The following is a 26977-nucleotide window of genomic DNA, read 5'->3' on the forward strand; positions in this document are numbered from 1 at the left end:
CGGGTAGGCTACAGACCTAAAGCCAACATAGTGAACTTAAGCATCACGTTGATGCCAGATCCACCATCCACTAGCACTCTTAAGAATTGCCGCCCCAAAATGGACACACTAAGACGAAGGCTTATATAATCAGTGAGGGGAGCGAGCGGAATAGGACATCATATAGGACTCTGATGGTTGCACTAGGACCTGCCCCGGGATAGAGCGATGGAATAACTGCAAGGGTGTCACTTTGAAAACCCGCATCTAGCCTGATCATGTCTTAGAGTGATACTTGCTGAAAGTTTAAGATAGTCTCGGTTGTAAGCTTTTCTTTTTCTACTAGTGTTTTCTTTGGTACCTTGATCTGCTGTAGGTCAGTTACTGCCTCCAAGTAAGATTCATCAATATCGGAGAGTAGAGATGAAGACCCTCGCTTGGCACTAGGGGGTGGCTTGTCGACTGCTGGAATAGGGGTATCCATTGGTGGAATAGTGGAACCCATGGATGCTCTCTGGGCCCAAGTGGGGACACCAACGGGCTCCTATACCTGTTGAAACTTGGCATGAGGGGCCACAACACGAGTAGAAGGTAACGGAGGGATGGTGCTAACTGCTATCAAATTGATTTTGGGAAAGGTGAATTCAGGTTGGCTCTGACTTGGGCTCGAAGACGTAGATCCACATTGTTTTGGACAGTCCTTACTATAGTGATCCTGAGCCTCAAGGCAATGTCGGCAAGGAGGACATCCTTCTAGTAGAGGACATTTCCATGACACCCTTCTAGTAGAGGACATTTGCTTTGGTAATGCCCATGTTCCCCGCATCTATAGCACAAAATGGGCCGATTGGATAGGTGAATCGGAGAACGAGGCCGTCTTTGCTTCTACTCCACGGAGGTGGAGGCTGAGGTTTAGAATCTCTGAGTGGCTAAGGGAGAGCATGAGCATGATAAAAGTTCTGAGATGGAAAATTGCTCTGCATACCTTGCATGGGGGTGTATTCAGCAAAGGTGGCATGTAGTTTGGATGGCCATAGAGAAAAACCATAAGGGAAAACCATAGGGGAAAACCATGTTGGATGCAGGTGCCAGCCCTTATTGAAGAGTAGGAGCAAAACTTTGTTGCCCCAGAGCTAGATTGATGCGCAAACTGCAGGAGATGGAGGTACCCACATAGTTGATTTGGGGGATCATAGCTCTATACAGGTCAGTAGTGGGGCATGTACCCACTCCACACGGGATTTCTGATTCGGTTCAAACCACTATCGAGGTGAAACATGGCTGCCCGCTATCTCCTACACTATTTGGCATGTATGTGGATGAGGTTGTTGACTACATTGAGAGGGATGGTGATAGAGGTGCTTTGTACACATTTGCCCACAATAGTTGATTGTCTGTTAACCTGAGAAAAACCAAGGTTATGGTGTTCAACACCACAACACAATGGGTCGGGAGGTCAGCACCCACATTTACATATGGCCAGGAGATGGTGGAGTATACAAATGCATACACCTATCTTGGGGTAGCCTTCAATGGACCGGTGTTTTCATTGAGGAGAGCAACAGAGAATAGATTGAGCTTATGCAGCCTTGGGAGGATTGGAGAAGATGTGTTCTCAGGTTCAGTTTTGGGAAACTCAAACAAAGCTCTAGCTTTTTGACACTCTAGTGGCTTCAGCTATGCTTTACGGAGTTCAGATTTGGGGACCCTCGGTGGACCACCATGTCAGATCTGGTAGCACTGATGGATGGAGATGTATAGAGAGGCCTTTAGTCTCTATGATCTCTCGGATGATTCGGGCTAAGGCCTCGATGCCAAATGAGATTATTCAAGCCGAGCTAGTTGCCCTCCCTCTCGTGGTCGAGGCACTTACTAAATCAGTATCCTTAATGCATAGTTTATGGAACCTCCCCAGAGACAGATATGCGGGACTAGCCCTTGAGTCATCCCGACAGCTAGCGCTACAGGGGGATAGAGCATGCTGGTATGGGCAGATGACATCATGGTTTCAGTCACATGGTTTCAGCATGGATAGAGTGCCTCCATTCCAGTACTCCTTGGATGCACCCTCCCTATCTCTCACATGGACAAAGATCAGTAGACTCATACTTCAGGATTTGATTCAGCTTAATATCAAGAGCACATGGATACAACCGACATAGGAGTTGGGAACGAAGATGGCTTTCTACAGAGAGCATATTCTCCAACTAATAGAGGATGGATATGTGATCAGACCGACCTATATGGACACTCATTTATCCTATGGGATACAATGTGCTATTGGTAAGATGCACACATCATCGCATCAGCTAGAGATTGAGACTGGCAGATTTAGGAAAGTACCAGCAGAGGCCACGATAAGCTAGTTGTGTCATATAGAGCCAGAGACAGAGTTACATCACATTTGTCTTTTTTCGGTATATTATGAGATACGAGGCCGCTTTCATTGTCTATTCAAAGCGCTTTGGACCTTTGGCTAGAGTCATGAGATATCCGGATCAGAGATGCCTTGGGTTGTTTTTGCTAGAGATGTGCAGACACAGGGAGAGTCTCTTGAGGATACCAGGTAGTGGGAGATATTCACAGAGGGAGATCACTTACTTCTGTAGAGCAGAGACTCGGTAGTCAGATGAGCATGCTTCACAATAGACTTTAGAGTCCACCTATACCAGGGGTATATTAGTTGACAGATCCATGAAGATGGGGAGAGCTAGATGCCCACGTCTACGAGGGCGACCACGACATCGACGGACGCTCCATCAGAGGATCGGGACTATTCTAACACAACATGGGAGACGCCCAGTGCGACTATTTACAGAGGCGGACATTGATGAAGCTCTTCAATGATCGATGCAATACTTTCTCGAAAAACGCTCGATACCAGGCATCCTCGGGCATTGATGATGATGAGATGGTGATGATTTTAGTGTTTCACTTCAATTCTATTTTTATTTTTGTACCCAGACAGTGGACCAGACCCACCAAGATTGTATAGTTTGGTCTCATAGGTCATTTGGCCTCTTGAAGACGTTTAATATAAAATTTCATTTCATTTCATTTTATCTCTCTCTCTCTCTCTCTCTCTCTCTCTCTCTCTCTCTCTCTCTCTGCCCAGCTGGCAGGGACGTGGATCCCATTGTTGTTATATGCTGATGATATTGTCTTGATCTCTGACTCACCAGAGGGTATGCAGCGACAGTTGGATGCATTACACAGTTTTGCAGAGGATAGTGGATTGTCTGTAAACCTTGGTAAAACCAAGGTCATGGTGTTTAACACCACACCGCAGTGGATCAGGAGATCGGCACCGACCTTCACGTATGGTCAAGAGATTGTGGAGTATACAGATGCATACACTTACCTTGGGATAGTCTTCACTGGGCCGAGGTTTTCTTTGGGGAGAGCAGCAAAGACTAGACTGACCAGAGCTTATGCGGCCTTGGGAGGCTTGGAGAGGATGTGTTCGCAGGTTCAGTTCCAGGAACCTCGGACAAAGTTATGGCTCTTTGATACTTTAGTAGCCTCAGCTATGATGTATGGGGTACAGGTATGGGGACCTTCTGTAGGCCAGGATGGTTGGAGACGTATGGAGAGGCCCTTGGTATCTATGATCTCCCGATTGATTAGAGCCAAGGCCTCCGTACCTCACGCGATCATTCGAGCGTTCATGCTGGTATGCACAGATGACTTCATGGTTTCAGACGCATGGCTTCACCATGGACAGGTTGCCCCCTTTCCAGTATTCTCTTCAGGCACCCTCGCTGTCTCTTACACGGGTGGAGATCACTAGACTCATTCGTCAGGACCTGATCCAGCTCGACACCAGGAGGACATGGATAGAGCCGCCTCAGGAGTTGAGCACGAAGATGGCTTTCTATAGAGAGCATCTTCTCCACCTCATAGGAGATGGGTTTGTGATTCGACCCAGCTACATGGACACACATATGTCTCATGGTTTGCGTTGTGCCATTGGTCAGATACGCACATCCTCACATCAGCTCGAGATTGAGACCGGTAGATTCAGAGGGATACCAGCAGACAGCAGGATATGCCGATTATGCCAGAGAGAGCCAGAGACAGAGTTGCACTACATATGTCATTGCACAGTGTTCTATGAGATACGGGGGCGTTTCCACTGCTTATTCAGAGAGGGTTTTGGTCCTCTATCTAGGGTCATGAGTTATGAGGATCAGAGATGTCTTGGACTATATCTACTTGAGTTACACAGGTATAGAGACACTTTACTGGGGAGAGCTAGAGAGAGGCAGTCCCAGAGACACATTACAGATTTCTTTTCACTAGATATGGGACAGCCAGAGGAGCAGCCACCACTGCAGAGCTCGTCCCACACTCATTCGACCACTACTGGCACTCTCATCGACCGAGCACTGGAGCTACAGAGATACAGACGACCGCGACTGAGGAGAGGAGCTACACAGCATCGACGGAGACTACAACAGAAGATTCGAGCCATACTCTCTCGACATCCAGAGTGCAGATGAGGATGGATCCTCACCATTTCTTCCATCTTTGTTTCACACACTGTTACATCCAGTTTACCGGGTACCTATTGTATCAGCTGCTACACCCACGTAGTTTTAGATTGTAGTAGTAGTAGTAGTATTTTGTTCCACTTCTAGTTCTTTTGTACCCAGACATGGTATTAGATTCACTATTTTGTAACTGATTGGTCTCATAGGTCATTTTGGCCTTTTGAAGACGTTAATATAACATTTCCATTTCCATTTCTGGGATTTCAATGCCCGTACAAGCAGTTTACAGATGGTTTTCTATGACACCTCAGAGAAGATGCTCAGAGAGCTAGAGCCAGAGGAGATGGGGCTTGAGAGATGCTCACATGACAGAGAGCATAAAGAGTATGGGAGATACCTCAAGGAGATGACGACTACTCACAGTTTAGCCATACTGAATGGCTTACCGACCTTCCCATCATCTACAGGTTTTACTTGTTTTCAACACAGACATGGGGCCAATACTGTAGACATGTTCTGACACATCCGAGCTTTATCTCTCACATTCAGGATTTTACAGTGGGGCCCAGGCCTGTCGGGATAGCAATAGATTACCTATAGACAGTCTCGTATTGCTACACGACGACTAGTACGACGAAAGAAGCGAGCTTTCTTGGTCCAGATGGAGCAGGATTTATATCAGCTCTTCCTTAGTAGAGATTCGGGAGAGGCTTGGCGTCTATTCCATGAGCAGTCTCCCCCACCAATGATTACTTCTACGGAGATATGGGGGTAGTATGCAGCATCATTATACACTGTACCTGGACAACCACCACTACCAGATCCACCACAGCCATGTCCAGCTACGAGCACCTTCTTTACCACTGAGATGGTAAAGGAGGCCATTGCCAGGATGAAGACCAGACGGGCAGAGGGTTTGGTAGCAGAGCACATTATACATGCTGGGACTTGTTGACAGAGATGCTTGCACGTTTGTTCAACCGTGTCATGTGTGAGGGCTTTCTTGAGTCTTGGAGATTGTCTACTATTGTACCTATCTTCAAGACAGGAGACCCACAGTGCCGGGGAATTACCGTACTATCATGGTAGGACACACATTGGCACAGTTGTATGCATCCATCCTTGAGCATAGGCTGAGCAGTTGGGCAGAGACTATGGGCATACGGGCACCTGGACATGCTGGTTTTAGGAGGGGTTTCTCCACACAAGATCATGTCTTTACACTCAGAGCTATCATTGAGGAGGGTCGAGCACATGGTAGCCGGATATATTGCAGCTTTGTGGACTCCGCAAAGCTTTTGACACAGTACTGAGGGCCAGATTGATGCGCCAACTTATGGAATTGGGGGTACCCACAGAGCTGATATGGGGGATTATGGCATTGTACAATTCAATGATGGGTCATGTACGCACACCAAAGGGGATATCTGACATAGTTCACTCCACTATCGGAGTGAAACAAGGATGCCCATTGTCCTCTACTTTATTTGGTATGTATGTTGATGAGGTCTCTGATTATATTGACAGAGGAGGAGATAGAGGTGCTCAGCTTGCAGGGACATGGATCCCTCTTTTATTGTATGCTGACGATATCGTGTCGATATCAGACTCGCCACTCACCAGAGGGTACCAGAGACATTTGGACGCATTGCATAGGTTTGCAGGGGATAGTGGATTGTCTGTCAACCTTGGTAAAACCAAGGTCATGGTATTAAATACCACACCACAGTGGGTCAGGAGATCAGCACCTACATTCACAGATGGTCAGGACAGTATGGAGTACACTGATGCATACACAATCTTGGGGTGGTCTTTAGTGGACCGAGGTTCACACTGAAAGTGGCAGCAGACACTAGATTGACTCGTGCCTATGCAGCCCTAGGCCCTCTAGGGCGGGGTATGTATGACTATTGCGGGCTCTTGGCAGCAGGCCATTATGGGCAAAGGTATTATTGTGTCTGGCAGGGCTTAGTGGACTACTATGCATGTTCAAGGTTGCCTCATGGGCTTTTTGAACATCTATGCGTCCAATATGGCAAGTGCACGTGCAGAGTTTTGGTCTCACATTGTGAAGTCTGTGCCGAACGTATAGCAATGGTGTACCGAGGGTGACTTCAACATGCTGGAGGACGCCTCTGGCAGGATTGGAGGTAGCCATGCTACTGTGCACGGGACTGAGTTGGCAGCTTGGGAGAGTATATGTATGACCTTGAGGGTTTCGAATGTTTGGCAACATTCAGGCTTTGTGAAACTCCAGATAGCTTTGCCTTCTCTCGCTTGGACCGCAGAGTAGGAAGAGTGAATCTATCTCGGATAGATCACTTCTACGTCAGTGACCACTTTTGTGACATGGGTGGATCTGTTGGCATTCTCTCAGGAACATCTTTTTCCGACCATGCACCAATGATCCTCATTGTGACAGACAAAGAGAGTAGGGGGAGCAGGATGCTTCGCATCTCTGAGAGGGTCTTGTTGGACTCGGAGCTTAGAGAGCGAGTGGAGGCGCTTTCACAAAGGGCTTGGACACGCAGGACTCCCCTGCTGACAGAGTGGCCTCTGGACTTGTTAAGCTTAGTCGCTTCTTCCTCCAAGAGTCTACAGCTCGCTTGGCTGCAGCCAAGGAGGAGGAGAAGCATCTTCGACGGGGCGTGGTATCCTTGCAGAGGATGCAGGAGCATCACCTAGACAGTCCTTGGTTGGAGGGGAAGTTGTAGCAGGCTCGCCAGGAGCTCGCCAGCATAGAGGAGAGGCGCCATGAGTTTTCTAGCTACAATTTTACTCTTAATGGAGGTCTTCATTTCTCATGTGGAGTTATGTTCTGTTTGTAAGCCTTTGGGAATATAGCTATGTATGTTTACTTTACAAAAGTTTTACAAAACCCTCTATCTTCCTAGTCCATCCTCCCCAAAAGTCTGGTATTCACAACTATACTATATTCATCTCCGCCACCTTCATCATGGCACAGGCCAGAGAATTTTTTCATCAGGTCATCAGGCCTTGAAATCATCAAAATCTCCCTGCTTAATTCCTTTGTACTGAAGCACTACCAAACCCCTCTAGCCCCTACCCAACCCTCTCTCGCCTCTATACACTCTCCCTCGTCCCTATCCTACCCCTCACCCTTATCCTCCACCCTCTTGCCCCTATACACTCTAACTTGACCCTACCCTATCCTCGCGCCCCTAACCATCTAGCCCTCACCCCTACCCACACCCCTAGTACTCTGTCTCCCTCTCCTTTCTCTGTTGGATCTCCATCTACCAAGTCCCCCTCCCATATCTCGTTTCCACCTGTTGGAAGCACGCACCTCGTCGCACTCCCCTCTCCCTCTCAGCCATGCACCAGCAACCATATTCTAGAGACAAGGCAACAATAGCATCTGATGTTCGTCAAGATCTGGAAATATATATGTATGCTTTTGTGGTGATTGAACCAAGTATGTAAGTGTCTGTGGGCTACAAAAAGGTATAAAGTCTTGGGGTATAGAGGAGATAGAGTTTGCTGGCAGTTGCGTCAATCACAGATTTGGGTATTGAGATACGGTGGCAGGCAGTAGTAGGCAAATGCGGCGGGAAGCTTTGCGAAAACAGCCTACTTGTAAGGACAAGCAAAGTAGTTTTGAAGAGGAGGCATAATCTGATCAAATCAGCTATTGTGTCACTGAGATGACTTCCAGTGATGAAAGCTACAGGGTACCCTCTCACATGGTTCATTCAGAGTCTCCAGTAACCAGGAGGTAGAGGCCAAAAACTTAAGAAAGAAAGAACTTCGTGTGTTCCGTTATGAAATCAGCAGACCTCCTAAATCCAAGAATCAAGCAGAGGTTACATTGATTTTTTGCATGCAGCTACCCCATCCTTCTCTCAAGGATGTCCTTTCTAAGGATCAACTGCAGACCCTCGGTCTGACTGCATTAGCAACTGCGGATTTACCCACTGATGTGCCGGCAGCTATGGTGGACGAACTTTTGAACTGCTTTCCCAAAGTTCCGGGCCACACCCTTACAACTCCGCAGATTGGTCATGCACTCAGAATGACCACCTTTCCGTCTTTGAAGCCGACAGCACGCACATACTCCCAGCTTTCCAAAGATGCCACAGTTCAGGCGTGTCAAGAGTTACTATCAATTGATCACCCAGACTATTCACAGAACAAAGAGTTGTGGGCTATCTTCAAGTATTATTTTTTACTCAGAGATGCCAGAGAGTCGAAGAAGAGTTGTAATGTGCCCATTAAGTTTTCCCACTGTGAGGGCCTCTATTGTCTAATCCACACTATACCTTGTGGATTTCACCAGATTTTGTACACATCCTTACAGACCAGGGCCAAAAGATTTCAAGCACAGGTGCAATCCGCCCAGTCGAGCTTTCAGTGTTTTGCAGCGCCGATGTTCGCTTCGATAATCAATATCCATGTTAGCCCTGTGGATGAAGATGCACATATGCAAGGAAGGCTCTCAAAAGGAAAAGGTAAATCTGTGGCCGATAAGGCCGACCCAATACTTGAGACGAAAAAGAAGAAAAGGGCTAAAGTGGTGAAGGGCACAGCAGAATATCATTGCTAGTATCCGAGAGTCATCAGCTTCAGGGACAGCATCCTGTCCGCCAATATTGGTCTACTTCCCCTCCTTGTTGTGCTCCCGCTACTACTTGTTATGATGGTCCAATGATATGCTCAAGTGTTTCGGATCACCCTATACATAACGGACTCTACCTCACTTTTTCAGCTCTCTGAGGACATACTACAGGAGTCCAGCCAGGCCATTGCTACCATTGAGCTTGGAGCAGAGCTGTTGGCTGCTACTCACCAGCGCCACTCCGCCACATATGCAGCTATGGAGGGATCTTTGCGTGTCGCAGAGAGCGCGGTTGCGATAGAGACGCTACTATTTTTGCTTTGCGACACGCATTGCAAGAAAAGTCTACAATCACTGACGACCTTCGAGCTTAGCTGCAGGGGCTTCGAGAGATACTGCCGCACGATGATGTCGGATTCTAGGCTCCAGTGAGTAGGGGATATGGCTGGACAAGGCAGAGGATACAAGTTCAGACTCCTATTGGGTATGCACAGCTAGGTACCTCTATACATTTCATGCGACCCTCTACGTAGACTCCTGTCGAATACGGTCAGCCTCAGCATTTCCTCAGGGTTGAATATCCGCTTCCTTACCACATGTGCAGTCAACACAGAGCGTTCCTTGCGACCGCCTTGCTGGTGCACGCCGTCATGGCTGTGTTAGTAGACGGCCTGAGTACACTTCAGGCCAGGTGCTTCCATCCGCTGCGCAACAGGTGGCTGCTCTAGTCACAGGGAGCCAGTTTGTCTAGAGCAGCAGAGTTCAGCAACAGAAGCCTCCCACCATTGATTTGATGGCTCCTCCTCTCGAGGCGGGTACTTCTGGTGTAACAGTGGCGATGACTCTTTCTCTTGGGTGACAGGACCGCACTGCTCTTCTCAGCTTTCTTTTGTACATATAGTGACTTCTCGGTTCTCTTTGCAGCATAGTATTCCTCTCACCGAGACGCTGAGTGGTTTTGTGGCGGGCAACTTGTAGCAGGGCTACAGTGTCACAGGCACTGGACAGGCAGTTAGTTGCAGTTGGGTTGGGGCTCACACTAGACGGACTTTTGCCTGGGCAGTGACACGTGGCAGGCATACGGGTGGTGGTCTAGTCGACGCGGGGCCAGTTGTGACCCTGGACAGGCAATTAGTTGCAGTTGGGCTGGGGCTCACACTGGATGGACTTTCGCCTGGGCAGTGACACGTGGCAGGCATACGGGTGGTGGTCTAGTCGATGCGGTGCCAGACCACCACGACCATAGTTTGGAGATAGACTTAGCTAGATTGGATATTTGTGAGACATTGGTGGCTTTTTATGGTTATATATATCTGTAGTTGTTTAGAGTTATTGAGTATCATCTACTTTGTGTGGTCATTCGTCTTGAGTCTAGCATCTTGAGTTCATACACAGCACGTCTCCATCATCCCTGCACAGTTGAGCCTCGACACCCCCATTGTACCCGTGAGTTTTGGGCTGGAGCTGAGTGTGCTGCCATACCAGAGTCTGTATTGGTTTCTTTGAGTTAGAGGATGTTCATGCTGTTCAGGTTCCACTGCTGAGTCTTGGTGTTGTTTCTTTGTTATTCATTGTCTTCTGTGTTTTCATTCTGTGGGGTGAGATCTCACACACATTGCACTGAGGAGCACCCACTATAGAGAGCACGACACATTATCTCCGCTACAGTGATCAATACTTACTTCCAAAAGTAGAAAGATACACCTATATGGAAAGAAAAATAAGGGTATAGTAAACTTGAGACTGGATGTGGGGGTACAAAAGTAGGTATTGAACAGTGAACTACAAAATAAATGAAAGTCTCATTTTTAAGTAACTAGAGAGTTGTTTGCAAAGATGCTTGGCACTAATGAAACTTTTTTTCTCATGTTTGCAGAGATGGTTAGCTTGTTGTAAAGAAAAAAATATACCATGCTCGACTGAATTTGAGCTGAGTGCTGTGTTAGCTGACCCGGTGAGTATTCGGGCATGGAATATTTTCGGTTTACCAAGGGACCAGAGCTCAGTTGACAATGGTGTTATAATATCTACTGCACGGCGGTGGCCATTAATGATAGATCCGCAGGTCACTTTCCTTGGATCTCTTCTTAATGAGTATAGCCAAATTAAAGGGTCGTGCCATAATCCTTTGCATGTATTTGTAGAAACACTGGGATACCTTCCCCAGTTTCCCTAGTACAAATTCAACAGCATGTTTTTGCTTATTTTTTTCCAAGCACTTCTGCTGAGCTTGAACCTTACAATCAAAAGAGGAGAGATATCTTAAGTAGGTCATGCCAGCGTATGTTTTGAGATAAAAATTTAGGTTAAACCAAATTTCATGAAAAACTAATCAAGATTGAATGACCTATACTTCGTTCTCTATTAGGCATGTTGGCCATTCTTTATTCACTGAGTCACAGCACATGTTTTTTTGACCCAGAAAAAGCTTGTCAAATGTGAGAGAACTTCTTGGGGTTTGGCCCAAAATCTCACAGAGATAGAAAATCATTTCGTCATGGCATGTCAGGTTGTTTCCTGAGGTTACTGACTTGGCCAAAGTGAGAGGTCTTTATTATATGTTACCCCATAGCTTGCACATTTAATTCTCACAACAGATTCTTTCACCAAGAGATATTGAATATTGCCTTTCTTCAAAGAGACCTCTTGAAATTGTTCTTTCAACTTCTCAACTACACTTGGCAAGCCATTGTATGTTTCCTATCTTATTATCTATGTAGAGAGAGAGCTTTAGCTTTTTTATCCTCTCTCTCCATTAAGAATACGTGTACACGTTGTAATCTCATGAGAGAGCAAAATAAGAGGCTGTGTGTGCTTTTGTGGAAGACTTGTATATACATTTGATAGTCATCTACGATGTGTATGTAACTTTTAATGGCCTAAAAACTTGTGTGTAGCGGAAATTAGTATGAACATAGTGGGCATTTCATTAGAATAGATTCCTAATGAGAATTACAAGAGTGCTTGGGTGGAGAGAGCAACAAAAAGCATAACACCTAGTTAGATAGCATGAACAATACTTTCAAAAGAGAGAGAAATTAAGCTATTGACAACAGTTGAGGACCGGATTTGCATGGAGCCGGTCCCCCCTCCAAAAGGCTTTGTATTATGGTTTCTCCCATCAAGAGAGATATTGTACAATACAATTCTTTGTGTTCCTTCAAGACTAGCTAGTGCAATGAAGATGAAAGCTTCATGCACTAAGCAAAACACTTAGCAAACACAACTTAAATTATCCCCGGTCTCAGACCCAAGACCTCACACACCTTCGAAGATGGTGGGAGCTAGCAGGGTATGAGAGTAGATTGAGAGGAAGGAGTATCTTACGAGAAAGATGTACATCTCCTCACATAATCACTCATATTAGCATAGCTTAGCTTAGTAATTAGCTTGGTAGAGGAGATGAGCATGCATTGAAGCTTGGCTCTTGGTTGGATTTGCATCCACATGCCAAGAGTGTGTCGATGTAGGCTTCTATCTCACAAGCTTGGAGTAGGTGATGAGCTCTCCATTAAAGCTTGGGAAGAGATAGTCTTCTCTTTCTTCACACATGAGATTGTGTGAGTGTGTGTGTGATAATGCCTTGCAAAAATCAGCCCCCTCTCTCTCTTGGGCGAGCCCTCTTGCTATTTGCTCTTGCTCAACCCTCATTGGCCCTCCCCAAGTCAAGCCAATGACTATTAAGCAGCATAAGTGATAGCCTTCTGACATGTGTCCCCCTTTCCCCTTTTGTGAGAGCTTTAGGTTAATTAATAATTCAATTAAACTCTCATTGGACCCCTTTGCCTCCTGGCCAATAGGAATCAGGCAAGCCATTGGACTGTTGAATGCTCATTGGACCCCTTGGGAGACTGTCCAATAGTCATTTAGGAGACTTAATTTTCATTGGTTCTTTTATTAAGTGTTTTTAAATTAGTTAAACTAGATTTACTCTAGCCTAATTCTCATTGGTCCACCTCCAAGGCCATCCAATAGCAATTGGGCACACCTTGTGGGCATCTCGGCTAGGGAGCTGACATGTGTCCCTAATTCCCTTTGTGTAAAGGGAGCCTGTGTGTGTGTGTGTGTGTGTGACTTTCTCTCTCATCCCCTACTCCCAAGGCTCGCCCCCTCCTATGTAGGGATTTGAAAAGACTTTTTGGTCACACACAAAGCATCCAATTTCCACTAGAGTTGACCTTTGGACACAACCTTTGAATTTTGGAACCTTAGCATTTTGGAAGTCTTAATGGACTGAACCTTAGGGTCTTTTTAGCCCATTGTTGCACATGGCTCTTTTGCAGATGGCCTCCCCTTTGGATCCCTATTTTCCCATTAAATGATCAGTTTAATATGAGAAAATCATTTAGGAGAATTAGATATTGATTATTATGACATGTACATCTGCAACAGTTTTGTTCATGAGTCTCCCTCCTGCACTTTTTCTACAGCATACCCTCTTGATAGGGGAGATGTAGCCCATTGGGCAGTGATTTTTTTGTGAAACTTGTTTTTAAAAAACAACTAACTTCAATTGATGAATACCCTTCTGAAGTCTAATATTTTTATTTTGTAGGTCCAAGCCAATAAATGGATCAAAAATATGGAAGCAAGCAATGGGCTACTTGTTGCAAAACTTAATGACACGGACCTTTTACGGAAGCTTGAAATTGGCATCCAGGTTCCTGTTCTTTTTCTGCATAAAGGCATTTTAAAAGGCTGATTTTGTTTGAGATTAGAATTTTTAAAATAAAACTTGTTGGCTACCACCTCGGCTGTTTCATTATATGTAAATTCTCCATATTATTGCATTCAAAAACCCCCCCTTAGCTGTGATTTCTTTATAAATACAACACGTCCTTTTTTAATACAACCTGCAGAAACACCCTTTTTGTATGTAAACTATGTGTAAAAGGAGGAAATCAGAAATATGTTGTTGGAACCTTGTACATTCACATATTTTTGAAGGACCTTCCCCACGAGGGCCACCACCTGCATTCCATTTGGTGTCTGGTCTTGTAATTGCCCACATGCAAAACCAACATGGATGGGCATGTCTCATCCTCTTACAGGGAATTATTTTGAGTGAGCCATGGTCATGATTACCATTATCTTTACTTGCATATTCAGATTGAATACATTGGCTTGTTTTTTAAATGTCACAATCCTACTGAAGAGATAATGGCTGGCTTCATGGTGGCAAGCATGCATCTTGCCATGGTTTTTGTTGTTCAATGTTTATATGGTATAAAAATCTACCTGAGTTTGTAAATTTGCAAAGGAGGAGATTGTGAACCTTGATGTAATTCACATTTAAGAAACAGTGCTAGCCGAAATCAAGGTGGCAAAAGCCTTCCTTCTCATTGTAGATTTGCATCCCCTTGTACATCTACATCATTCATCTGTGAGAAAGAGAGACTACGTACTGGGCAAATTTCCATGATCTATATGTGGTAGTCAACATCACCCTTGAGGAAAGGAAATGTAGACAAATGCTTGTGATGCATGTTTTTATTGATTAGTTCTCCATGATAGAGGATGTTGATTTAGATAGCTAAGGAATACAGTAAAATGAAGGGTGTTGACATATCAAGCCTAGATATCTATGGCATTTATAATAAAAAGGATGAGTTCCAACCATGTGCTTTTGAGATTTTCTTTTTCTGACAAGAAACTGATCTCATGCAATTCACGCGTATGCACATTAGCTTAATGATCAAGAGCAAAAACAATCAACGAGTGATGGGGCTGGGCAATAGAGCCATCGAGCCAGTGTAAGCCTAGTTTTGGGGGAAAGGAAAAAATATAAGAGTCCATTAAACAAATTAGCACAGACATTTGAAGGAACATATGCCTGGATTAGAAGAGCTTGAGGATTGGGTAGTAAAGGAGGTCTAATGGGAGGAGGGGCATGTGAAAAGGGTTACATTGGTTGAATTCGGGGGATTATATGCATACACAGCGTCTGTTGATCGAGCATGGTGTGGAGTGCCATCTCCTTGTATTATTGGCGTTCCAATGCTTTTCTCTCTGGGGATTTTAATAATGCTCTGAATATCACAGACAATACTACTGGGCACTCTCATATACTTCGTGTGGAACGCCAATCATGGGATCATTTTATGATGACTTGTGATGGTTTGGATTTATGGCCTCTTCTGAATGCGGATGATCCCGGATTCACATTTCAACATAATGCTCAATCTATGTATCGTGCTCAACTAGATCGCTGGTATCTTTTCAATATGCAGCAGTATGATGACTTTGTATGCGACATGAGGGTTGATTACACCCTGTGCCTCTCAGATCATGCTCCCCTTTGTTTGAAATTGCGCTTTGGATCTTTTTCTGTTGACGGCTCCCTTCCTAAGAAGCGTCTTTTGCATGTCAATAATGCTCATCTTAAGCATGATCTTTTCCGCTCTATGATTGGGGATATCATCCCACCTTTGACTTCGCAGATGCATCTTTTTTTTTTTCCGAGAAAAAGATCCTTCTATTAGTTAATGAAAATTGCCCATAGAGCTACATCCACCTCTGCAAGAGAGGGCTACAACAAGCATGATGGGGAGACTCTCCCAATGAAAAAACAGCATATATACAATAAGGCTAAATCAAGAGATGGGAGGAGGGAAGAGCCACACAGGTGGACAGTAGTGCCATCTAAGCACCCCCTGGACAATGGTGTAGAAAGGCCGAGGGCGCCAGAGTCGAAGGAAAGCCTCGCGGCGCTCCCGCATGCGGTCGGAGCTGCCTTGTAGTCCCTCAAGCTGTCCTCTGAGAGTATGGATCAGCTCTAGCCAAAAGTCACGAACAGTCTCTGCTGGTGGCACAGGGCGAGTCTCAAAGATGCGGAAACAGCGGGCCCGCCAGATGAACCAGAGAGCTAGGCCGCTGATGAGCTCCCAACACTCCTCTCTCTCACTTCACCACTCCTGTGGAGTAAGATCTGTAGCAGGCTGGAGTGTAGGTCGCCCCCCCTGTATCACTATCATCCTGCTGGTGGAAGATAGCTCAAACTGAAGTGTCAGGCCCGTGAGGGTGGACCAAGCCGCCGCCCCCCAAGTGTACTGTCGAGCCGTGGAGAGGGCAGGCATCAGCCGAAGAACTCGTAGCCACACCTGCTGGGCCGAGGGACAGTCCCAAAGGCAATGACGCTGACTCTCCACCAATTGGTCACAGGCTACACATGCGGCCGAGAGACCACTATGCACAAGCCAGCTCCCTACTACTGTGGCTCTATGTGCAACCAGCCACTGGAACAAAGTGATGCGCCTCGACTGTCTGGAGTCCCACAGCCTCTGCCAAGAACTCGACTGTGAGGCCCTCCTCCTGCCAATGACGTGCTGCAGCGGGGCAGGCCTCCCTCTGTGCTGCAAGTATATGACGTCCAAGCCGAACAGTGTACTGAAAGAAAGGGACTCCTAGGCGGTCTGCAGAAGAGAAGGAGTCCCTCCATAGCCACAGTGTACTGAAAGAAAGGGACTCCTAGGCGGTCTGCAGAAGAGAAGGAGTCCCTCCATAGCCACTCACCAGGATCCCACTGTACTCGTGCCAGTGGACAGCACTCCCAAGCCCATAGCCTCCAGTGTCCTGTCCCACGAGCTGCTGGGTCAGGGTCTATGACGCAAGTCCTCCCATAGATGCCCACAACTCGGATCCTCTGGAAACAGCACTCTGCTACCTGTGGGGCCTCTACTGCAACTCGCTGTAACCGTCCCCCACCCTGAAGCTCGAAGAACGGGGCTGGGACAGTCTCTGAGCAAGCCCTGACTGAAATGAGAACCTCCAGTCGTGTGGAGGCTCCCATCCACCGGGGTGCTACTTGCTCGAGAGGCGTGAGCCACTCAGCTGGAACTGACTCTGAGATGTCCTGACACATGCTCTGAACCCCTCTCATGCCCTGTAGCTGGACAGCCTGCACCTCCTCTGACAAACCTGTGAACTCTAGCCAGTCACCTAGAGAGAGCGTTGGACCTGCTGCCATGGGACCCCAAGAAACATGAAGCCGACTCACAACCAAGCGGCCTCTCTGAGTGCTAACCATGGGGTTCCAGACGAGGGGCTGCCATAGGCGCTCCTCCGTGCACGTCGGCTGTCTCTGCTCTAGGCCTCGCCGTAAGAGCTCCCAAGATCGAAGCAAACTCACAGCGAATCGGTCCTCCAATCTACTGCTCAAACCAACTCGGCGCAACTCTGTAAAGATCCATCTGGTCGAAGGTTGCCAAGGGCCTCCTGCCTAAGGCACCCTGGCACGAAGCCTCTGCAGCAAGAACTCCTTCCAGGGCTCCTCGCCTGGAAGAAGTCCTCTGACGACGAACTTCCCAAGAAGGGCTCTGCTCTGTTGTGCTGGATCAATGATCCCAAGCCCTCCCTGAGAACAAGGAAGTGTGATGACCGACCAAGCCACCTTGGCTCGGGCAATCTGAGTGTCACGACCTGCCCAAAGGAAGTTCCTGATCACCCTCTCTACCTGGCTGATACAAGAACTCGAGAAGATCCAGCAAGAAGTGATGTACCACATAGTCGCCAACAACACCTGGTTGGCAACTACTACTCTACCAGCCAGCGAAAGTCGTACTGAGCTCCAATGTAACAGCATTCTCCTGATGGACAGGAGAAGAGGAGCAATCTGCTGCTCGGGGGACAAGTCCAAATCAACCTGACAACCCAAATACCGAACTGCAATCCCTGGAGGAATCCACCTGAAACCCTCTCCTGGCATCCAATCTGGCACAGGAGCACTGCCAACCGAGAAAGCCACTGTCTTTCTCCAGTTGATCAGTGCGCCCGATGCACAGCAGAAGGTCTCCAAAGCCTAATCACATCTGTGTAAATTGGCCTCCTGGCCCTCAAGTACAAGGCTGAGTCGTGCAAACTCAACGTCCAGAAGCTCATCTCCCCGTATAGGGAGTGCTAAGCCCCTCAGACCAACTTGCTGTGACACCAAAAATCTGCTCATCGCCTCCGCATAGAACAAAAAGAGAAAGGGGCAAGAGGACAACTCTGTCTGACCGATCGTGTGAGCATGAAGCGCTCACCTCTACCTCCTGCCAAAAGCACCTGACTGTGAGCCTGTCTGTACAAAGCTGACACCCCTCTGATCCAAGCATCTGAGAAGCCCATCCTGCGTAGCGTGCCCTCTAGAAAGTCCCAGTCAACTCTGTCGTATGCCTTCTCAAAATCGAGAAGAAGAATCACAAGGTCCTCCCCACGGAGACGTGTCAGGGCAGAAGCCTCCTAGAAAGTGAAGATGTTGTCAAGGATACTGCGTTCCTTGACAAAACCTGTCTGAGTCCCATGTATAAGGCTCTCCAAAAGTGGCTGAATCCTCAAACTCAAAGCCTTGGCAAGAATTTTGTAGGCTGGGTTGAGGATGGTGATGGGGCGCCACTGTCGAATCTCATCCAAGGAGCCACCCTGCTTTGGAATGAGGTAAATCAAGCCCTCACTCATGCTATCCGGCATCACTCCTGTGTGCAGAATGTACTGAAAGGCACTACAAAGATCTGGGCCAAGCAGGTCCCAGTACTCCAAGAAGAAGCTGGGAGTCAGCCCATCCTCACCTGGACAGCTACCACGAGGGAGGGCCCTAAGAGCCGTGTGCAACTCCTCAAGCTGAAGAGGTATCTCTAGCCTCTGGCGCATCTCCTCAGTCACAAGACAAGGCATCTGTGCCCAAACCTGCTCCCTGCATGCATCCTGTCTCTCTGACTGGGGCTCAGCCGACAGTAACTCACGGTAAAAGTCAGTAGCGACTGCACGCATATCCTCAGGCTCACAAACAATTGACCCATCGGGTCTCCTCAACTGATTGACCTTGGCATGCGAGTGCCGAGGTCCCACTGTCTCAAAAAAAGCACCTGTCACTCTGTCACCCACCTGAGTCCACTGAGATGCCTGTCGGTGAAAGGCAAACTCGTGGCGCCTCTCCTCTATGCAAGCAAGCTCCTGTCGAGCCTGCTGTAACTGCTCCTACAACCATGGACTGTCTGGATGCTGCTCCTGCATCCTCTATAGTGAAGCAATGCCTCGTCTGAGACGCTGCTCCTCCTCTCTCGCTGCAGCCCGTCGAGCCAGAGACTCCTGAAGAAAAAAGTGACTAAGTTGAGCTAGGTCTAAGGCCACTCTGCCTGCAGGTAGAGCCTGGCTGTCCATGCCCTCTGTCTAGAGAGCCTCAACCCTCTCTCTGAGTGCTGAGTCCAACAAGACCTGCTCTGGGATGCGAAGCATCGTGCTCCCACTCCTCTGCCTGTCTGCCACTGTGAGGATCACTGGTGCATGGTCCGAGAAGGATGTCCCTGCAAGGATGCCCACTGATCCCCCCAAGTCACTGAAGTGGTCACTAGTGTAGAAGCGATCTATCCGCGATAGATTCACTCCTCCCACTATGCGGTCCGATCTAGAGAAGGCAAGACTCTCTGGAGGCCTCACAAAGCCAGAATGCTGCCATGTATCCGAGACCCTCAAAGTCATACACAACCTCTCCCAAGCTGCTAACTCGACTCCATGCAAAGTAGCATGGCTGCCTCCGATCCTGTCAGAAGGGTCCTCCAACATGTTGAAGTCCCCTCCTACACACCAATGGTCAACCTGTGGCAAAGACTCAACAATCTGTGACCAAAACTCTGCACGAGCACTCGCCACATTGGGCGCATAGATGTTCACGAAGCCCACAAGGCCAACCTGAACCTACAAAGTAATCCATTGAGCCCTGCCTGGCACAATAATCCCTCTACCCACAATGGCCTGCTGCAATGAGTCCGCAATAGTCATGCATACCCCACCCTGGATGCCTCCAGGTCCAAAAGCAGCTGACCAAAATGTATCATAAAGTCCACGCAAAATCTGACCACATCGCCGAATGCGGCTTTCAGACAAATGGTGCTCCTGAAGCATAAGGAGATCAATCTCTCCTCCCACAAGGCAACGTTGAAGCTCCTGACGCAATCGGCCCCGCTGTCCCTGAAACTGGGGCCCACCTAATCCCTGCACGTTCCACGAGACGATCCTCATGGGGAGCGAGAGAGAACAAATGTTGCCGCAGCAGCAAGACGGGCTATCTTCGAGGCAGGCTTGGATGGGGAGTAATCCGCATCCGAGCGTCCTCTACATAGGCGAGACTGTAGTGAGTGCCTGGCCCAAGCCCAAGCAGAGCGAGCCGTGCGTAAAGCAACCTCCTCTGTCCAGGAGTCCTCATGAATGTTTACATAGCAAGGTAAACACTGCGTATCAGCAAAAAAGTACACCACAATGTGCCTACATCCTGCTGAGTCTGGGGGTGTCACCGTAAACTTGGCCAGTGGCCACAAAGTCTGCAGCAAATCTGTAACTCCAAGTTCTCCCATGTGGTGAGAGAACTCGAGAACCTGTGTATGCAACCATCCCACCACTGAGTCAAGGGACCACTCTGTCTCGGTCCTACCACAGAGGGGGAAGGAGAAACCAATTGTTGAGTCCAAGGCCTCTTTCCCCCTAGCGGCGAGGAACAGAGCGTGGACCCTGAAGCAGGCTGCCTCGTGATGTACTGCGGAATCTCCGAGAAAGCGAGTGAACCCGTAATCGAAGAAATCCTAGCGGCGTCGGAGGTCAATGCTCGTCAGACCACGAGGGATAGCTACAAGGGAAGATGTATGAATCTGCAAAGGGGGCCGCAAGAAGGGCTGACCCTCTCTCGCTAGGCGACTCGTGGCAAAGGCGCTGCCAAGAGATCTCCTAGCCGCCGGCGAGGGACCAGTCTCCCTAGTCGACTGTGGTACTGAAGCAGGAGGAGGGGGAGAACGAGCTGGGGGGAGGCGCGGAGGAGAAGAGAAGCGGAGTGGGGCGACAGAGACAGGGGGCGAGGAGGAGAGGACGGGGGAGGGGATGAGGAGGAGGAGGGGAAATCTGAGGGTGGGGCGGCTTGCGAGGGTGAAGCGGAAATGGAGGCTGGCGTAGGGGGCTCCTCCTACTCAAGAGGACCAAAGCGGTTCCCCGTGGGGATCCACTGCTGCTGAGTAGGCACCTGAGGGCCACTCTGAGTGCCAGGCTGTCGCTGTGGCCCCTAGCGTCGACGGCCACGGGCCTGCTGCCACCCCTCCTCCGCTGGAGCCCCAAGCTCGGAGGGTGGCTTTGAATCTGTGCGCTGTGCCGCTGGCTGTGGCTGCGGCCCAGCCTTGGCAGGCTGGGGCTGAGGCTGAGGTGCAGGTCGTGGTCTCCTCCGTGGACAGGCCTTCGCTAGGTGGCCCAGCTGTCTGCAAATGAAGCACTAGTTCGGGAGACCCGAGTACTCCACACTCTGTCTAAACCAACCCCCACTCACCCGAGGCAGAAGGATGACCTTCAGGAGCGTGTGGGCATCTCTGACCAAAACTCGAACTGAAGGGATGCCAGCCGCCTTGGCAGCTACTGATGCTGCCGTACGAGGTGTCTCCAGGACAGTCCCGATGGCGGAGCCAATCCTGGAGAGAAGTGGAAGGTACTCCCTCCGTAAACCCAGAAAGCAGACTAAGATGGAGATGTCTGCCTCCTCTATACTAGCACATCCGAAGTCGGGTCAAAACCATGTCGCCACTATTGAAAGTGGGCGCGTGATGCTCGGATGGCCAGTGGACTCATAGCTATGACCTTGGAGGCCATCTCGGAAGTCTCGAACTCGATCTGGTAGTACCCCCGTCCGAGGATCTGGACATCCAAAGTCTTGCCCACCTCTGCGAGAAGGCGGGCCTGGAGAAGGTCTCGCAGCTCTCCTTTGCTAGGACGGGTGCCGAGAACCTTGCAGATGACAGAAGTCGCCTGCAAGCGCTCTATCTCTGCGGCAAGGCTCGCTTGCTCTGTCGGCGAAAGAGCAATTCTAATGGTGGGCTCAGCGGGGTCGGGCGAGGGGGCTTCTGGCGAGTCCCTCTGTGGCGGAGCTGGAGCCTCCATATGTGTCTACTGCTCAGTCGAAGAAGCGGACGGTGAAGAAAAACTGCAACCGAGAACGCCGAGCACTTGTCCGAAGAAAAAGTGTTGCAGATCCAGGTGCAGAAGACCTTCTGGAACAAAGAGGACGGGGGGGGGGGGGGGGGGGGGGCGGCGAGCGAGAGTTCAAGAGGCTGCGGGGGGGGGCCGGGGGGGGGGAGGGAGAAACAGCCAGGGAATGGGGGGCAGCGGGCGGGCGGGCGGGCAGCAGGTGGCTAAGGGTGGCAGGTTGGGCAGGGTGAGGGAAGCAGCGCGAGGGCGAGGGGGGGCAGGGGAGGCAGCGCGAGGGTGAGGGGGGGCAGCACGGGGGGCGCTGGAGGCAGCGCGAGGGCGAGAGAGAAGGGGGGGGGTGAGGGGCAGCGATGGCGCAAAGGGGGGAGCGTGCAGCAGCAGCGAGCCCTTCAACGTCGCTTAAGAACAAGTCTTTTTGCAGATGCATCTTGATATGAACACAGCCTAGTTTCGCTTTGTTATGCGTGTTCGATGTGTTGTCCAAGATTATGGTAGGTTTTAATTGTCACAGTTGCAAGACCAAGTTCAACAGGCAAAAGATACTTGTCAAAGGTTGATGCACTTGGCCAATACTTTCTCTCTTACTGAGATTCAATTGACTGAGTTGCTTTCTGCCCGTACTATGTTACGTCATAATGATGAGAGGAAATTGGCCAAAAGGTAGACTCACGCTTGCCAACACGCTTTTACTGATAAAGGCTCTACTTCGAAACAATTCTTCTAGCACTCGCATCATTCTCGGCATTCGCAAGCTATCAAGAGAATTAAACTTCCATCCGGGGAGTGGACCTCTTCCTTACCGGAGTTGGCTCAGGCTCTGCATTCACATTTTGGCAAGCTTTTGAGGCTCCCTTACCTCCCACACGAGAAGCTTGCCAGGCATGTCAATTGTTCCTATCGCATGTGACTCCCATTCTTTCGCTACAGGAGGCTCAAGACTTAGAAGCCATTTTCACTGAGTCGGAATTGTATGCCAGTTTGCTTGACTTGGTTGTTAGAAAGCTCCCGGTTGGGGTGGTCTTACTTGTGGAATTTTTCTTGTCGTTTTGGGATGACCTAAAGGTGCCCTTGTTGTTCATGATGAATACAAGATGGGAACAGCAGGCACTGCCCGCCTCTTGGAAAGAAGGCTTGCTCAAGTTGATACCCAAGCATGCGGTGGTGTGAAGAGTTCTCCCATTGGAGGCCAATTATGCTCATGTCTATGGTGTATAAATTGATGGCTAAACTGCTTGTTAATCGCCTCAAGGGCTTTCGGTATGATGGCCTACATCAGTATCAATATGGCTTCATTCCTCGCCGTCAAATTTTCGATAACCTGGAAAATGTCATCATTGGCATGCAATATGCAAAATACACTCGGTAGGATGATACTGTTCTATGGGACTACATTTCGGACACCGTGCGTCAGTTGGATTTGGGCCTAAGCTTTCTCGTGTTGTGTTTTTCTTATATGCACATAGTACTGCAGCAAGTATTTTGGATGGATTTCTCACAAACTCTTGGCCTCTGGGACGTCTGTCATGCAAGGATGTCCTCTCAGTGCTACTTTATGCAATCGCCACTCACCCCCTGCTTATGTATTTGGATGTTTTGACTTCTGCTGGTAGATTGCATGGCCTCGTATTACCATCTGGGCAACACTTTTTTGGTTAGGCTTATGCGGATGACTCTTTGTTTATGTCTCGTAACCGCTATGATGATGTGAAACAAATTATGCATGTTCTTCACTTGTTTGGTTTGGCAGCAGGCCTCAAAGTTAATTTCCATAAATCTAAGCTGCTTCCTTCGAATGAGTATAAGCCGTTGTGGCAAGGGGAGATTGTTCCTCCACACGTCATGTTCTTCACTTGTTTGGTTTGGCAGCAGGCCTCAAAGTTAATTTCCATAAATCTAAGTTGCTTCCTTTGAATGAGTATAAGTTGTTGTGGCAAGGGGAGATTGTTCCTCCACACGTCATAGTTCGTCATTTGGGTTATCCCCTCGCTTGGAATCCGTCAGCTCTACAGAAAACGGATTAGGTGTTGCAACGTTTGTACTCCAAGTTAAATAATTGAAAATTGTCCACTTGGCCTCTACATGTGCGGCTCAGGATTGTCAAGTGCATTCTTATGGCTTATGTTCAGTTTTACTTGCCTCTATTATCATGGTCTCGGTCATGCTTGCATTCCCTTATGTCTACTCTATGCCAAGGAAGAAAAGGTCAAGCAGTTTGTGGCCACCAATGCACATCTCCTGGCAAGAAGTGAGGTGGCTAATGCATTTGTAGAGGAGTATAGAACTCTACATAAGCAATACCAGGCCAAAATTTCTAGCTTGAAGAAGACCAACACCAACAGTTAATTGAACAAAAAAATATGATTGTAATTGGAGCAACTTACAACCGCCAGTGAAGCACAAAAGCACAAGCTCCAAGGGGTGAATGCTACTCTACTAGACACAAACACACATGCCCAGTGGTTGCAAACCCAACTAGAGGTAGCCAACCTCCAAACAGCCCAAGCCAAAGCTAAATTGAAAGATCAAAAGGAGTGCGCGGGCTGAATAATTTGGATTTTTGTACTCATGTTTTGGCTCGGAAAGCTACCCTGTTGCCGGTCTTGGTGGCACATCAACAACCTTGGTCACTTATGGTATCACATTTGTGTGCGCATGTTGTCACTCCATCCTTTGGTCATTGGCAACCAACCTGTTGGGAGGTCATTTTTGGCAAGCTTGAAGGGCACATTCCTAGATGTCCCTTTACTTCTTCTCTCATTGTTGATTGAAAGGCTGTGACGGTGCATTTGGAATGGAATGGCCGGCAATCTTCTCTTGGAAATTCTCTCCGATTGGAGAGCCTGCATTGGAGCAAGGCTTTCTCTTTTACTTTGGTCCAACCCTCTCCTCGTCAAGCATATTTTCTTTCTCAAAAAGGGATATGCCAAGTGCATCAAGTGGTAGATGACACCGGTCCTGCTCTTTCGTTGTCTGTTGCGAGGCCTCTTTTTGGATTCGGACCTCATTATTCTCCTCTCTGGCGAGAAATTTGCGGCATGCTTGCTGATCTCTCTCCTGTACCTCCTTTGAATGAGTCTCCTGTTGTTTCGATTGGAATCTTGGCGATGTCAACTTGGAATGCATTTCAGCCAGTAATGTCTATGCTCTCCTCTAATCTGATGCGTCGATTGTGTGTCATGGTAATCAGTTGTGGTCACTCTCCAAGTCATCCCTATGGTGGAGGCGCATGTTGTCTTCCATTTGGCAGAGTCATCTCCCTTTGAAGGAACGTATTTTCTTGTGGCGTTGTTTGGTGGAAGATTTACCTATGGGTAGCGCAGTGCATACTCGGCATATTGTGCCTTCTTGTTGTTTCAAATGTCGTGCAGCGGAGGAGACTGTGCCACACTTACTGTGGGATTTTCGTTGCTCCAGATTCTTCACTCGACAGGTGTTGGTGGCTGCTCTTCGGCTTTTTGGGACGCTTTAGTCTCCGTAATCTCCGTTTGCAGTCTTTTTTTCTTGGGTCAGATTTTGGGTTCTGTGGACCGTCTGGCACCATCGCAACTTCTTGATGTTTCAAAGCATTGATGTTATCCTATTTCCTTATTTTAAATTGTCACTTGGCCAAGCGTTGCATTTCGCTTATAAGGTTGGGGATATTACTCTTGATGCATACAGGATTTATTTTGACTAGTTCTAGCCCTCGGAGCATCATACATCTCCGCTTTTTGTACCTCTTCTTTTCCATGGGTTTTCCTCGGTTTGAGGTTTCCCACTTGTAAATTAATCAGATCTCATTTACAAAAAAAAAAAAAAAAGGGTTGCATTGATCTAGTTTGCCAATGGAATTTCACTTCATTTCTCTTTTGGAATCAAATTTATTTTATCTAGATGCCTCTGTGATCTTATTTGAAGGGCTCTGTTTTGACCTCAAATTATCCTAATTTTGCAGTTTGGTAAACCGGTTCTTATCGAGAATGTAGGAAATGAGCTTGATCCAGCATTGGATCCAATATTGCTGCAGCAGACTTTCAAACAAAGTGGAACTCTATGTATTCGTTTAGGAGACAGCGTTTTGGAGTATTCACCACAATTTCGCTTGTATATAACAACAAAGTTGAGAAATCCACATTACAGCCCAGAGTTCTCTGCCAAGATCAATTTAATAAACTTCATGATCACCACAGAGGGCCTTTTTGACCAGCTACTAGGTATATCCGTGGCCAAAGAAAGGCCAGACTTAGAGGAGCAGAAAAACCAGCTGATTGTGCAAGGTGCTAACAATCAGAAGCAGCTAAAAGAGATCGAGGACAAGACGCTTGAGGTTCTTTCACAAGAAGGAAACATCCTGGAGGATGAGACTGGAATACAAGTGAGTTTTCTTAATCTTTTTCAGAGTCTGATTTCTGTCTCTATTTCGGAAACAATGACCTGATTATATTTTACACCTAGGTTCTCTCGCAATCAAAACTTCTTGCTGAAGACATATCTAGAAAGCAGAAAATAGCCGAAGACACAGGAATTCGAATCGATGAGGCACGGAATGGTTACAAACCAGCAGCTAAGCATGCAGCTAATCTCTTTTTCTGTGTCTCAGGTATAATCACATAATCACTTTTTTAAATATAACAGACCTGTGTTGCTATGTAAAATATTGTCCTGTATGGGGATACTGTGTCGAGCAGAGACTGCTAATTGTAAACTTGTACCCTATAGCTCTATAGCTTTTCATGTTCCCTTCTACCCAAGGTTTACTTAACTTGTACTTTGCTCTGGTCTCATACGCCATTTTGATGTTAATCTTTCTCTGTTTCTTTGTCGTCCCATAGCTCGCTACATTTGCCTGACTGTACAATTCTGAGACATATGCAAAAAGAGCACATACATTCCTAAGGTGACTGTTATGAAGAGTGTGCTATAAACCAGCGAGGTAGTGAATAATGTCACTTCCATCTCTGTCCACCTCAGATTTCAAATCATAGACACCACAATGAGAACACTCAAGACATGCATA

The 26977-nt window shown here is 47.8% G+C and overlaps 1 protein-coding gene across 1 annotated transcript in view; it reads left to right on the forward strand.

Moving 5' to 3' along the window:
• LOC147454535 (uncharacterized) overlaps positions 1-26977 on the forward strand; it is a 291300-nt gene that overhangs the window by 246706 nt on the left and 17617 nt on the right. The window contains exons 43-46 of the mRNA XM_086516456.1: positions 10925-11113; positions 13604-13708; positions 25916-26335; positions 26416-26560. Of these exons, the coding sequence (XP_086372582.1) occupies positions 10925-11113; positions 13604-13708; positions 25916-26335; positions 26416-26560 (859 nt within the window). The remainder of the gene's footprint in view (positions 1-10924; positions 11114-13603; positions 13709-25915; positions 26336-26415; positions 26561-26977) is intronic.

The sequence above is a fragment of the Adiantum capillus-veneris genome, chromosome 7, assembly GCF_014529385.1.
Source record: "Adiantum capillus-veneris isolate H3 chromosome 7, ASM1452938v2, whole genome shotgun sequence".
Taxonomy (NCBI): Eukaryota; Viridiplantae; Streptophyta; class Polypodiopsida; order Polypodiales; family Pteridaceae; genus Adiantum; species Adiantum capillus-veneris.